Raw genomic sequence first — 14,627 nt, 5'->3', positions numbered from 1 at the left:
AGAGATGACGGATGGGAATCATGTTCTCCCCAGGCAAGAGAGCCTCCAGGGGCCTGAGCCCTGGCCCTACAGGAGCAGCCCATGGTGCCCCAACACAGGGGCAGCCCAGCTGTAGAAGCAGGCGTCTCTACAGCTCAAGCTGTGTTTCAGAAACGAAGAGAATTGGGTGATATTCCTAAGGGAAAACTTGATCTGGCTGTGACTGAGCACCTTACAGGAAAAACAGAGCCCAGCACTTCACCCAAACAACATTAAAATGAGACAACTGATATCATTCAGGGACAGTCCCACTCGCTCCTGGCATCCTCAGATTTGCCTGGTGCCTGAGGAGTCTCTTTCTCCACTTTATCGCATTCGATCCTTCCAAAGCAATGTTATAAGAGTGACTGTTGAAGTCCTTTAAAGAGGGTTATCACTACACATGTAAATTAGCTTATCTCACTTCCCAAATGCTTGCTGTCTCAAAGCTGGGCCATTCAGAAACAAAACCGGGTCGGGTTGGGTGGTGTTTTGGAATCATTCAGAGCAGTGGAATCTGCACATGGGATCCCAGTGGGACTCACTGGCTGCACAAGCTGACAAATCAGAGGCAAGAAACTGCCCAAAGAAGAGAGATAAACAAACCCAGCCAATGAGTGAGCTGCATCATCCCCTCCCTCCCACCAGCTCCAATCAACCGGTAATTACTCCTCTGGTCACACCAGGACATGCAGGCAGGACCGCCACAGAAGTCGGTGCCACGGGTACAGTCAGCATACTGCAGAGTTCATTAGCTCTTCCCCCAAAATTCCTACCAAAGAGTGGCAAACAAGGCAGCTTGAAATATAAGGTAATGAGGTAATTAATGCACTCAACTCATTTCAAGGATTTCCTGCTAGGATGCGAAGGGAGCCTGGGCTCTACTCACAGTTTCCCCACAACTGCCGGGGGCCAGGGTTGTGCTGATACCCACGGAAACAGTCAGCAGCGCTATGCCACTCAGTGAGGCGTGTGGCTACACCATCACTCTTGCTAAAACCTCCAAATCAGCTCTCCTAGTTTATTCTACTATAACTTTTGTAGTTTCAATTCACTACAAAACTTGCCTCCCATATCCTTTGAAGGAAGAAGAAACTTTTTTTTCAGTTGTGGTAAAATACAAATAACAATTGCCATCATAACTTTTTTTTTTTTTTTTTTTTTTTTTAGAGATGGGGTCTTGCTCTGTCACCTAGGCTGGAATGCGGTGGTGTGATCATAGCTCACTGCAGCCTCAAACTCCTGGGCTCAAGCAATCCTTCTGCATCAGCCTCCTGAGTAGCTGGGACTACGGATGCATGCTATCACACCTGGATAGTTTTTAAGACATTTTTTTGTGGAGATGAGGTCTCACTATGTTGCCCAGGCTAGTGTTGAATTCCTGGCCGCAAGCTATCCTCCTGTCTTGGCCTCCAGAAGTGCTGAGATTACAGGTTTGAGCCACCATGCCTGGTCCATAACCATTTTCTTCTTCTTCTCCTTCTCCTTCTCCTTCTCCTTCTTCTTCTTATTACTGAGACAAGGTTTTGCTCTGTTGCCCAGGCTGGAGTGCAGTGGCACTATCTCAGCTCACTGCAACCTCCAGCTCCTGGGCTCAAGCAATCCTCCTGCATCAGCCTCCCAAGTAACGGGGACTATAGGCACGAGCCACCATGTCTGGCTAATTTTTAAGTTTTTTGTAGAGATGGGGGTCTCACTAAATTGCCCAGGCTCCATAACAATTTTTAGGAATACAGTTCAGTGGCATTAAGTACATCCGCGTTGTTGTATAACCACCACCACCATCCATCCCCAGAGCACTTCGTCTTGCAAAACTGAAACTTTGTACCCATTAAACAATTAACTCTCAGCCCAGTGCGGTGGCTCATACCTGTAATCCCAGCACATTGGGAGGCTGAGGTGGGCAAATCACTTGAGGTCAGGAGTTCGAGACCAGCCTGGCCAACATGATGAAACCCCATCTCTACTAAAAAATACAAAAAAATTAGCTGGGCATGGTGGTATTGCATGTAGTCCCACCTACTCAGGAGGCTGAGACAGAAGAACTGCTTGAACCAGGAGGTGGAGGTTGCAGTGAGCTGAGATCATGCCACTGCACTCCGGCCTGGGTGACAGAGGAAGACTCCATCTCAAAACAACAACAACAAAAAACAATTAACTCTCCATTCCCCTCTCTCATTTCCTGGCAACCACCATTCAACTTTCTGTCTCTAGGGAATCTTACAGTATTTGTCCTTTGTACTGGCTTATTTAGCATAATGTCCTCAAGGTGAAGCAAGAAACTTTTAAACCACTTTTGTTTTTTATGTCAAAGGCGGCTTCTTTACCTACTTAAGTAACACTACATAGTGGCTATTTCCATCCCACTTCAAGTCCTGAAAAACAAAAATGTAAAGATCTTCCTCTATCCTCCAATATGGACCTAGCTTTCGGGTTTTGATGGTTTTTCATTTTCTTTTTCACTTTAGTTGGCTGTCAATTGGAAATTGTTCTCTCCCCCAACTTTGGGGGAAAAAAATGAAAATCCAGTTGAAGCACATTTTTTCCCAAATGTATTTGAAATGCTCTATCTAGTTCTACAGTTCTGGACTGTGAGCACATCCCAAAATTCTAGAACATACTGGCATCATAACAAAAGGTGAGAATGACTGACAGCTGAATTACAGTGTGGGAGAATAAAATATTTATTACTTGTCATAAATTTAGAAAAACCAATCTTCCTTCCATCCTTCCCTTCTCTCTCTCTCTCTTTCTTCTGTGGTCTTCTTTTTGTAATTAGCCATTTTACTTATTTCCTAGATGGTCAATGTTATATTGCTACAGACATCATAGTGAATGGCCTCAGGTGTTTCAATATTTGTGCTTTCTATGTGAGCCCCAATTTTGATCTGTTGATGCCTCATAAGCTGATCCCTTTGTGCTCTTGGTTTATTTCTGTCCAGTTCAGTAACCTTTTGTTTCCTTTGGAGGATACCGAATGGCTAAGATATAGCCCTCCCCTTAAGAGCTGGTCAAACTGTAGAGGGAGACACGCACACCCTTAGTTAACACTGGTGGAAGGCTCCCAGGAGGCCTGAGCAATGTCAGTAATAGAGGGTCAGGAACTACAGAGCTTCTCAGGGGATGGGATCAGCCAACTCTGAGACAAAGATGAGTTTAAGCTGAATCTCTCTAGTCTCATCCCCAGTAATATGTCTTTATTTCTAATTGCTTTATTACAGTTTAATTATTATTATACCATCATATCTACAGTCTCTTTGAGTTAATTTTTAGTTAACGAAGATACAAGCATAATAATAACTAAATGTCTTTTTTTCTTTTTTTTGAGACAGAGTCTCACTCTGTTGCCCAAGCTAGAGTACAGTGGCATGATCTCCACTCACTGCAACCTCCCTGGCCTGGGTTCAAGCGATTCTCATCCCTCAGCCTCCTGAGTAGCTGGGATTACAGGCGTGTAACATCATGCCCGGCTAATGTTTGTATTTTTAGTAGAGACAGGGTTTCACCATGTTGGCCAGGCTGGTCTCGAACTCCTGACCTCAAGTGATCTGCCTGCCTCAACCTCCCACAGTGCTGGGATTACAGGTGCGAGCCACCGTGCCCGGACCCACACTAAATGTTCTAACTATTTACATGTTGTTCTTTCTAAGTTCAGCCATTCTCCAATCTTCCCTATCTTCCAGCAAATTTCTTCCTCACGAGTACAATGGAACTTATTAGTAATGATGTGTAAGGCTTTAAAGTATAAGCCAATCACATAATGTCGGGCTGTTTCTGTAGGAGGTTATGATATTTCAAGGGTCATAATCTGTGTCTGGGCAAGTCTGAACCTCCAGAACTGCAGCCTGTGTTGTAATATGGTGATGCTGTGGCTCCGGGCTCAGGAGCAGTCCCTCTGCTGAACAGGCTGTGGAGGGAATTCTGCAGTCCACACACAGATGGTAGGACTATTACTTTTGACCCTGGACTCCACTTACTGCAAAGTGAGTTGGAAGATTTATTACTGATCTTTGTTAGACAATAACCCTGCTGAGTTCTAACTTCTTCAGAAGAAAATTGAAGGAAGGAAGAAAATAGCATGTACCATATTCTTTTACTGCAAAAAAATATATATAATGCTTCTAGCCACGCTACAGATAACATGAAAATTGAAAGTAATTCTGGATAATCTCTGTTATGTGACAGCATTACCTAATGCACTTAAAGGGATCATTCTCAACTATTTCTCATACCTGAATACTGAAGAGTTGCAAAGTTAGATTATCTTATGATACACAGTCATGGTGATTTAATTTTTCTTTCTAGTATGCTGTCTCTCAGACTAGGGCCTACAAGTGTTAAAAACAAAGATTTTTGTACACCCATGTACACAGTGGCATTATTCACAAGAGCCAAAAGGTGGAAGCAACCCAGCTGTCCATCAACAGATGAGCGGATAAACAAATGTGGTCTATATATACAATGGAATAGTATTCAGCTTTAAAATTCTGACACATGCTACAACACGGATGAACCTTGAGGACATTATGCTAAGTGAAATAAACCAGTGACAAAAAAGACGAATACGATATGATTCCATCTACAGGGGGTACCTAAAGGAGTCCAACTTATAGAAAAAGAAAGTAGAATGGTGGCTGCCAGGGGCTAGGGAAAGAGGGGAACAGACAGTTCTGATTTAATAGGTACAGAGTTTCAGTTCCACAGCACGAAAAGCATTCTGGAGAGGGAAGGTGGTGATGGTTGCACAACATTGTGGATGTACTTAATGTCAACAAGCTGTTTAAAAATGGTTAGGCCAGGCGCAGTGGTTCACACCTATAATCCCAGCACTTTGGAAGGCCAAGGTGGGCAGATAACTTGAGGTCAGGAGTTCGAGACCAGCAGTGCCAAAATGGTGAAACCCCATCTCTACTAAAAATACAAAAATTAGCTGGGTGTTGTGGCACGCCCCTGTAATCCCAGCTACTCAGGAGGCTGAGGCATGAGAATCTCCTGAACCCAGAAGGTGAAGGTTGCAGTGAGCCAAGAGTGCACCGCTGTACTCCAGCCTGGGTGACAGAATAAGACTCTGTCTCGAAAAAATAAATACTTTTTAAAAGTGGTTAAGATGCTAAATTTTATGTTACATGTTATTTCACCACAATTAAAAATAATTTTTAAACCATTTAAAAACATAATTCTTAAAAAATAAGTTAATGACAAAAGTGTAAAAATCGGTGTAGGGTGCAGGGGTGAAGGAAGGCAAGAGAAAGATTACTTTTTTCCCTGAATTTCAGATCTGGTTTAGAAATGGACATCCTTGCTTCTATCATAGTTGAGAAAAGATGCCACACCCCTGCCACTTTCCTCTCTCTCTCTGAGTGGTTCTTAACCTCTCTTTAATTTGGAAACATAAAGCAGCAAGTTCCCCTTAGCCTCTTGAAATTTTCCCAATTCACAAACGATGCCACCTACTCTAGCCGGACAGCTGCCTCCCCGGGACACAGTGAGCTAGCCCTCTTCTATTACAGGCGCTCTGCTGAGACACAGGCCTCATTTCCACATGGGCCCACCCAATAATTACTTCAGTATTCTTGAATTTCAGTAAAGAGAGCTGGGAGACAATAGTGAGAAATGACCTACTGTACAATAAAGAACCTCTGTTGGGAGCTGGGGCAAAGGCCAGGGTACTAAGGAAATGACTTCTTGCTCCTTCCAATATTGAAAGGATACTCCAGCAAATAAAAGGACTTTGCATAAAAGAAAGAGACAGGCAAGCCTGTGTTCAGCACTGATGGCACTAAGGGTTCTCATGAAGATTTCCTTCTCAAATTTATGCCATAGTTTACACTTCAAGAATTCTAACCCCAGTGTTTTCTGCATTTCATAAAAAATAGACTCTTGGCTATTTCAACAGGAGATCACACAATCAGCTTTAAGGGCCCCCCAGTGAATTAGTGGAGAGAAGGAGTTAACATGTTCCTGAGCCAGAAAGAGAAAAGAGGTCAATATTGTTGGCTCAAGAATTCAATAATGCATGGAGCTCTACTCCATCCTAGGGCCCTGCCCACTCTTTTATCTAATCAACTCCATCTTTGACCTGTTTTCTTTGCTCCTTTATGACAGATTTTTAAATGATGAATTTCTGTTGTCTTTCTCTGTTTTGTTGTTGTTGTTGTGCTTTGTGTGTGTGTGTGGGGGGCAGCATTCTTTCCTTTTTATTTTTATTTATTTTTTCTAGCAGGTAGAGGTTTCTTCAAGTTTCTAAACTGACAATATTTATAAATGTAATTTTTGATGCAGTTTCTGTAATACATGGTGATCTGCAGCTCTGGGGTCACGCTTTCAGTTAACTTCCTGTAACTTAATAGCTTTATTTTTTTCTCAAAGTAACGTATTTAGTGTTAACTAGAAACATCCTTCCTATACAATCTCTCTGAAAACAGCTTTATGCTTTGTCTCTTTGGAAGCCTCTGTTCCCCAACGGCCATAATCTAGTTCAGAGATCTGAGGAATGAAGGCCATCTCGAAACACTTGTTATATAAAAACTAGAGGAGAAAATAAGGGTGAAATCCTAAGGATGGACGTCAGCCGATGACGCTATTTAACAAAAGGTAGTCTGCCCCAGTCAGCTCTAGTTCATTCCAGATAACCAATTTTAGAAACTCAGTTTTTGTTTCAACAGAGACTAACAATCTTGAACTTGAGCAGAATTCTCCAACATGGGAACCTTCAGCAGATGTGCTAGAGATAGGGGCAGTGATCCCAAATAGCATGTTCTCTGCATGAGGTCATAATCCACCAGGGCGTCTGGGAGGATACAGCACGCATACTTCTTATACTTTCTCAATACTGAGCTCAAGCTCATCGTAAAGACCCTGCCTAGCATTTCCAAGGCAGATTCGCTTGTATTATCTCATTTCTTAGGGATGTCTAGCAATTGTTTGAAATGTACACACATCCCAAAACACAAAACAATGCAGTGTGTGGAGGATTAGCCCTCCACCTTGCATTCTTACCTCTTCTCGAGCTTCTCTGAAGGATGAATTTAAAGTTCTTCCTCTCCTAGGAAGGGAAGACTTGGTGGTGTCTTCCTGCTGCCCAAAGAGCTCCTCTATGGTCTTTGTATCAATTTGGTAGTGATGCTCCTGCCTGGCTGCCAAGGTCCAGATGTTGGTTTTGCCCCGAACTTGCTCCTCCGGAATAGTTTTCCAAAAAAAGCTTCTCATCCGCTTTTTCTTACCAAGGTGGCTGTAGCCGTTCATGTGAGTAGTTGGGGGTAGGCCTGGTGGGGGAGGTGGGATGGGAGACTCCCCAGGAAGTGGAGGTGGTGGGGGTGGAGGAGGGGAGGAAGGACACTCTTCCCTTGAACATGAACATGGTGGAGATGGAGGGGGTGGAGGAGGAGGTGGAGGAGGTGCTGGAGGCGGTGTCTGCCCAATCATGAATCCAGGTGCTGTGGCAATATTCCCATTTTCTTTATCACTGACCAAGGAGACACAATTCATAACATGCATAGTACTGTTGCCTCCTATGGAGATAATTTCTTGGCCTTGGAGAAGAAGACACAAACATCAAACTCGTGTAGCACTTTTTCACCTGCTATCTGCCGCCAGAATAAAGGGCAACTGTCCTCTTCCAAACCTAGCAAGATAAAACAAACATCAAATCAGTTACAGACAAACAGTTTCACATCAGCATTTCCCTTCAGAGGCTAGTATCAATCCTCCGATATGAGTTGAATATGAAAATCAATGAGGGGCAACACAACCCAAGTTGCATTACAAGGACCCAACGCTTTTCTAAATGTGAATCAAATTTTACCACCTGGAAATTCTGCCAAAGAAATTGCAACAAATCCAACTGGAAACCTTATATTAATCAACAAAGCACATACATATTGAGAGCCTGCTATAGGCTCAACAAGTATTGCTCACTTTATGAATAAACTACTTGTTTACTAACTAGTTCGTTCTCTTTGGACAATGGTTGCCCAACCCCTAGAGAAACTGCCCAAACTGCTGAAGCATTAGGCATTAGTGACCATACCTTTTTCCAGTCTGGACATGTCTCCTACCAATCAGTGGGTCAAAAAAGGCATCTTCCACCTTGGACGGATAAGACAGGGCATTTGGAGATTATATAATAATGGCCTAGCTCATTTCCCTGGAATCAGGGCCACCATATTTATGCTCTACTTGGTGATGTGGTTTTCCCCAAATAGAGAAAAGAACAGCAGATATGAAAAATGAGATTCCAGCCCTAAATCAAGCTTTACTGCTTACAGTTTTAGACAAGTCACTTTGCTTCACTGGACTTCAGTTTCCTCATTTGTAAAATTAGGAGAACACATTAAATGACCTCTATCATCTTGGATTCTAGCTAAGCCACTCTTTGGAAACCATCACCTACCTCTTCTGCTTCTGACACTTTTAGCAAAGAAGAGATATGCCCAAGGACATGCTACCCATGTCACATCTGCCACAAGTCCCTTATACACAGTCACCAACTTACTTTAGTGGGTTGCATTTTTATGGAACTTCAAATGTTTGTTTTTGATGCTGGGCTGTTACCGATCTGATGTGAAAGGCAGGTCAAAACAACTAAATTTCTTCAGATACGAGAACAGGTAAGTGGGGGTGTAGAAAGGGCCCCATGCAGGCTATTGAGTGAGCACCCCAACTAGATGGGAGTGTGGAAAGGGGACTATTTCCTCCAGATCACAAAGGGCCATACACAATGGCTTTTTACACGGTACTTCGGGGTGTAATTATCTTTTTACAGCACCACTGTCAAAGCCCATACTTACAAACACAAGTTGATCAAATAATTTTAGACTACAGGAAGTAAACAATCTGATCTCACAAATTCAAATATTACAAAATGATTTACACAGAACCATATCCAAAAGGCAGGGCTGCCTTGGGAATAAGAGTGGAGATTCTAGGAATAGACTGCTTTTTCTCAGAAAGTTCTGCTACTTTCAAGATGTGCAACATAAGCTGAGGTTGGTAACGTCACCTACATTTCAGCATCCTCATCTACAATATGAAGAAATGCTTGTTCCATCGGTTTGTATAAAAATAAAGAGCTAACACATGTATGGTCCTTACCAAGATGCCTGGTACATAGTTAGCTATTATTTATAACAATAACAAGCTGTTATCTTATGTGCATATAATTTCCCTTTATTTTCACAGGCATTACATTTGCTTTAAAATATGCATTGGGTTTATACCTAAAATGCCAAGTTACCCCTGGCTGCTAGGAACAAACTTGTAATATTTCCATTCTTTGCTATCAAAGTTTGTGAGATCTGTCCTTTCTCAATGCTTGGTGATCATCTATTAAATTGTCTCCATATTACAAAAGCAAATATTTTAATGAAACATTTGAATACTGGAGTTCTAAAAACTGCCTGTATATGGGAGGAAAATGGCATCTCCAGTTATTAATTGGATACTTTAAAAAATCATTTTAACCATTTTTAAGTGTGCAATTTAGTGGCATTAAGTACATTCACAGTGTTGTGCAGCCAACACCACCGAATAATTTTTAAATAAGTAAAATATAAAATATTTTTCCAAGCTGACATACAGCTCACTTGAGATGCAACTGGCTTCTAGAAGGAGTTTTCATAATTATCATTAGGGGCATAACTAGGCTGTTTTCTTAGTTGGCACCCTTAAAGCAAATGACTCATTGTCAATTACAGTTTATAGTTATATTTGAACTCTTCTTTTTCAAGACTGTGCAGGTAATTTTGGCAGTTTATCCTTACATATTTTAAAATACTTCTGTACATAAAATATCTCATGTATAGAAGACCTGTTAATCTTCCAATTTACCTCCAATTCCAGATATGCTGACTTATTTATAGATTATCCCTGTTAAGAATGGTGATAAGCTCAAAAAGTCTCCAATCTAGAAAGCAATAACTCATTCAGTGCTGTATATGTAGAGATACGCCACTAAACCTCACAATGCAAATACAGAGATACTGACAAAGACTAAGGAAGACTATATACTCCAAGATTATGCAACCTCACTGTCTCCTAACAACAAAGCCAGAAAGGTGCATGTTTTAGTACTGTGCTTTGCACAGAGGAAGTACCAGATAAACGACTGTCAAAGTAAAAAGTGACACTTGTTAGCTCTGTGTTGGGATGATTCTAACCAATGCCCCATGTAAAAGAATGTTATTTTTAAAAGTTAATGGAAACAAAAGAAAATGTACAACATTGTCCCTGGTATGCTGTCTGATTAATTTCTTCCCAGGGTAACACACAAAGATCCTAGCCCCTCAACGGCTTCTAATGAATAGGTTCACCAGCAATGATTAGCCAAGACACTAATGCTTTTACTACCTTTACTCCAATAGGGTTTCCCCCTGGGCCAGGATGTCCAATGTGAAAGAGGTGGTAGGAAAAGTGGAGTACAGACAGAATTCTAACCCTTTCCACAGCCACATGGAAATTAAAATAGAGAATACACAAAAGAACGATGGATTTGCTGCAGTACTGCCCGCAGTAGAGATGCAAACACATACTCTCCAGGTACACTAGGAGAACGCAGGTGATGCTGCAGCCCTAACAGACCACACTGGCTGCCTGTTTCTCACAGCTGACAACTGCCAGTAGGGACAATGGGATTAGCCCCCACTCTGTCTGGAAAATGCTAAGTAGTCCCATCAATCTGCCCCCGGGGCAGACAGAGACAGGCCTGTATGTAAGATCTCAGCTACAGGTTGGAGACCTCAGCAACAGGATGAGGTAGCTGCTAAGGCTGACAAGTGCCCAGCTCTGAGTAAAATGCAGAGCTGTCATGGCTGGGCTCTGAAGATGAGAATGTCTCTTCAAGTTCCCTGAGTGCTACTCATGACCCATCAGAGTTGTGTTTGAGTGATGGACTCTCCCAAGGAGGCTGTAGCTCAGTTGAGCATCTTTTAACTATGTGAAATTTCAATAAAGTGATGCTGTGATCATGTACTTAACTTTTAGTTAATTGGCAGGCAAAAAATCTTAGAATGTTCATTAAGGGTCTTCAAAGCCGCCCCTGGCCCCCTCCTAAGCTCTCTTGCCTAAACAGCCCGCTGTACTTTTTCCTTGGTGTCAGAAACATCCCTAGAAGTTCTAGTCTCGGCCGGGCGCGGTGGCTCACGCCTGTAATCCCAGCACTTTGGGAAGCCGAGGTGGGCAGATCACGAGGTCAGGAGATCAAGACCATCCTGTCCAACATGGTGAAACCCGTCTCTACTAAAATACACACAAACACACACACACTCACACACACAGTAGCTGGGCGTGGTGGCGCGCCTGTAGTCCCAGCTACTTGGGAGGCTGAGGCAGGAGAATCGCTTGAATCAGGGAGTTGGAGGTTGCAGTGAGCCAAGATCACGCCACAGCACTCCAGCCTGGCGACAGAGCCAGACTCCGTCGCAACAACAAAACAACAATAACCAAAAAAAAAAAAAAAAAAAAGAAGTTCTAGTCTCTTGAAGGGAGCCAAGAAAAAAGAGTACGTAGGCTTCATCTCACAGTGTATTTAAGGGGAGAGCATGTTCCTGGACGTCAGTTTGGAGCTCAGGGCTTTCCTGAACGAGGACCAGTGGGGTCTTGGTGCTCAGCTGGTCACTCACTCCTTTGGTCAACAATAATCAAAAGGAACATCAAGGAAAACCTGCCAGAAAACCTTTCCCCTTGACTCCTGGCATGTGCCACAGATGAGGTGGGGGCAGGAAGGGCTGGCCCACATGCTTCTGATGACAAACCACGGCAGAGCAAGCCGAGTTTGGAGAGCAGAAGTAGAGAAACACACAGCCCTATTTTATTGCATTTGGGAGAGAAGAAAAGGATGCGGAAAGTACGGACAATTCTAAACTATGGAATTTTTACTCTCACTCCACTAACTCGGGAAAAGGCTCCTCCACCACCACTTATCTTTCAAAACCTTCCTTGATTATTAAACACAGAATGTCAGTCGGTACAATTACACAGTCGGGCCAGAGCCGGACCGTCCAACTCTTCAGTGAGTTCCGTCTGCCTGTGCTCCAGGCAGTAGTGAAAGAACCCAGGACAACGCGTTCCCAGTAAGCGCCTTCAATCTGCAGCACAATGTAAATATTCACAGATGCCCGAGACCAACACCCGAGAGCAGAGGAAAAACGCCTGTATTTGAATGTACATTTTCAGTTTCTCTCACTGTCCCAAAAACAAGATTAAAAAAAAAAAAAAAAAAACACATGCGTGCCAAAGGATGCTCTAGAGAGAGGGAAGGAAGCGCTGGCTGCTCCTTCCAGGAAGACAACTGTGGGTCAGTAGAAGGGGGTCACAGACGGCCGAATCCCGGAGGTCGCTTCTGTCCACACAGAAGTTTGAAAACCGACCATTAAGTCCGGAAGAAATTCGGCCTGGGGGGTCCTGGGGCACTACTTCTTTCAAGTTTGGATACATAGTAGTTTACTAGCTCTCAGCGTTAGACAGCCGTCCGCAGCCTCCTTACATCCCCAACCCGGCACCCCGGTCCCCGCGCGAGCCACTCACCAACAAGCCATCGGCTCAGCCGCCAGCGGCTGGGCCGCGAATCTCCGGGGAGCCGCGCTGGGGGCAGCAAACTGAACGCGAGTGGGCGGCCCTGTGGGCCGCGCGGAGCCCCAGCCGCGCCTTTATCAGCGCCGGGCAGGAGCGCGTCGCGGCGCGAGGGTGGGGCGCCGGTGCGCGCTGAGATCGACGCCCACACGCGCCGCGCCAGCTCTGCGGCGGGGAGAGAGGCCGCGGCCTGCGGGGCGGGGACTGCGGGGCGGGCGCCCAGCGCGGGTGTTGCACGACCCTCGGCCTTCCGCAGCGCCGACCGCTCTCCCGTCCGGCTGCTGCAGCTGCTGGGTCCGCCGCCGCACCCGCTCGCCCATTCCCGGCCCCTCCAGTTGGGCGGGGGTCTCGGCCCTGCCCCTCTCCCCGAGGGGCCCCGGCTGGAAAGCCCACGCCCCCCACGCCACGCCCCCCGGGGCGCCAGCCCCTCTGCGGGGGCTTAGCAGGCTGCGCCTAGAAGTGGGGTGGGAGACGGCTAACTAGGGGAGGTGTCCGTGTGATTGAAACGAAAGGGGGGGGTCTTCCGGCTCGCAGACACCCGGTCTGCGGCGGCCGCGCGCTCCCACCCCACCCGGAGCCTCCGCCGCGACATCTTCCCACGTCCCCCATCCGGGTCGCAGACGCGGGGGAAAAGCCTCACGGCCGCACTGCGGCTCTGCCAAAAGGGAGCCGGGTCGAGCCGCTGAGAAAAACAGAGGGGAGACTCCTGGCGTTTGAAACCGGTCAGAACCCGCTCTCCAAGAACCCCTTGTTTGGAGGCTGATCCCCAGCCCACCCGCTTCCTCCTCCTCCCCACACTCCTGCAGGCGCGGGGCGCAACTTGCAACCCGAACTTTGCGCGGCCGGAGCAAGCGTGTCGGGGCGAGAAGCGCCTGGTCCTCGGTCCCCACCACCGCACTAGGTCCCCGCCACCGCTCCACCACTGTCAGGGGCCAGGCATGGCCCCCGGCTGGCTAGGGAACCGAGTGCGGCGCCGTGGCTGCGCATTCTGTGCGGGACGCCGCTGTCTCCCAAGGGCCGGGATAAACTAGGGGGCGGTTGATCTGAAAGTCTTAGCCAAGACTAATAGTCAACCGCCCAGGTGCGACCCACGGCAGCCTGGCGATGCAGCTCGTTCTCCAGACGCGGGTCCACACCGGCGCGTCCTCGCCTCCAGGGACCAATCGCTGTTCTCCGCGGCCGATGTGGAGGGAGCTGGAACCTCCTTTCCAGCTTTCCCGGTGAGGCTCAGAGGAAGCCGAGACCCGGCACCCATCAGCCGCGCTTCTCGGCGCCTCAGCCTCGGGTCCCGGCCAGCACCCCGACCCCGACCCTCACGAGCGGCGGGGCTCCAGCTCCCCGAGTCCCGCGCCGCAGTCGCCCCCGCCTCGGCCGCCCGACCCGCACTCACCCGCGGCCAGCGCCCCCAGCTCCCAGCGCGCAGACGGCTGCAGCCTCCCGCCGCAGTGTCGGCGCAGCCGCCTCCTCCCGGTCACTGCAGGCCCAGCCGCCCCGGAGCGCGAGGGGGCAGGGCGGGGCGGGGCGCAGCGGCAGCCTCAGGTAACAAAGCTGCGGCCCCGCTGCTCCTGGCCGGCTGCGAAGGGCAGCGCGCCCTTTCCTGCTCCGCCCCTCCCTCGCGCCCCCTTTCCTGCTCCGCCCCTCCCTCGTGCCCCCCTCCACCCTCCGCGCGCCACCGTCACCACCACGCGCTCACCTTCACCTGCGCGGGGCCCCGGGGGAGACGCCTCGGGGCACACTGCTTCCCGCACCCGAAAGCTGGAGCGGGGCTAGGCCGGGGGCCGCCGAGAGAAGTAGGGGCGGCAGGAGACGGAGATAGCTGGGCTGCCCAGAAGAGCCAGGTGTCCTCGGGGAACGGACAAGAGGAGGCGCCAAGCTGGCTTCTGAACCCGCAAGTGCCTTTCACAAAGGAGCCTTTGCGGCAGCCTCCCAGGCACCCTCTCTTGTGCACACGGGCGCGCACACACACACACACACACCCGCACACGCCCCCCGACGCACGCGCCGGACCACCCTCTGCCCCAACACTTGCTTCTCCCTGGAGA

General features: G+C 47.3%; 1 protein-coding gene across 4 annotated transcripts in view; it reads right to left on the bottom strand.

Annotated features, from left to right (window-relative positions):
• Nucleotides 1-14,317, bottom strand: part of FHDC1 (FH2 domain containing 1) — a 43,412-nt gene extending 29,095 nt beyond the window's left edge. For 2 of the 4 annotated variants that reach the window (XM_030816242.1, XM_030816244.1), the window contains exons 1-2: nucleotides 13,976-14,137; nucleotides 7,018-7,642 (exon numbers count right to left, since the gene is read on the bottom strand). In XM_030816242.1, coding sequence (XP_030672102.1) covers nucleotides 7,018-7,515 — 498 coding nt within the window. In that variant the 5' untranslated portion in view covers nucleotides 7,516-7,642; nucleotides 13,976-14,137. Of the gene's footprint in view, nucleotides 1-7,017; nucleotides 7,643-12,540; nucleotides 12,681-13,975; nucleotides 14,138-14,278 lie in introns of those variants that run through there. The other 2 variants (XM_030816243.1, XM_003257848.4) reach the window with 2 other exon arrangements.
• Nucleotides 14,318-14,627: the final 310 nt, after the last annotated feature.

Source organism: Nomascus leucogenys, chromosome 7b (assembly GCF_006542625.1).
Source record: "Nomascus leucogenys isolate Asia chromosome 7b, Asia_NLE_v1, whole genome shotgun sequence".
In the NCBI taxonomy this organism is placed as follows: domain Eukaryota; kingdom Metazoa; phylum Chordata; class Mammalia; order Primates; family Hylobatidae; genus Nomascus; species Nomascus leucogenys.
Note: the sequence above shows the minus strand (reverse complement) of the source record. Positions and strands in the feature narration are given on the sequence as shown.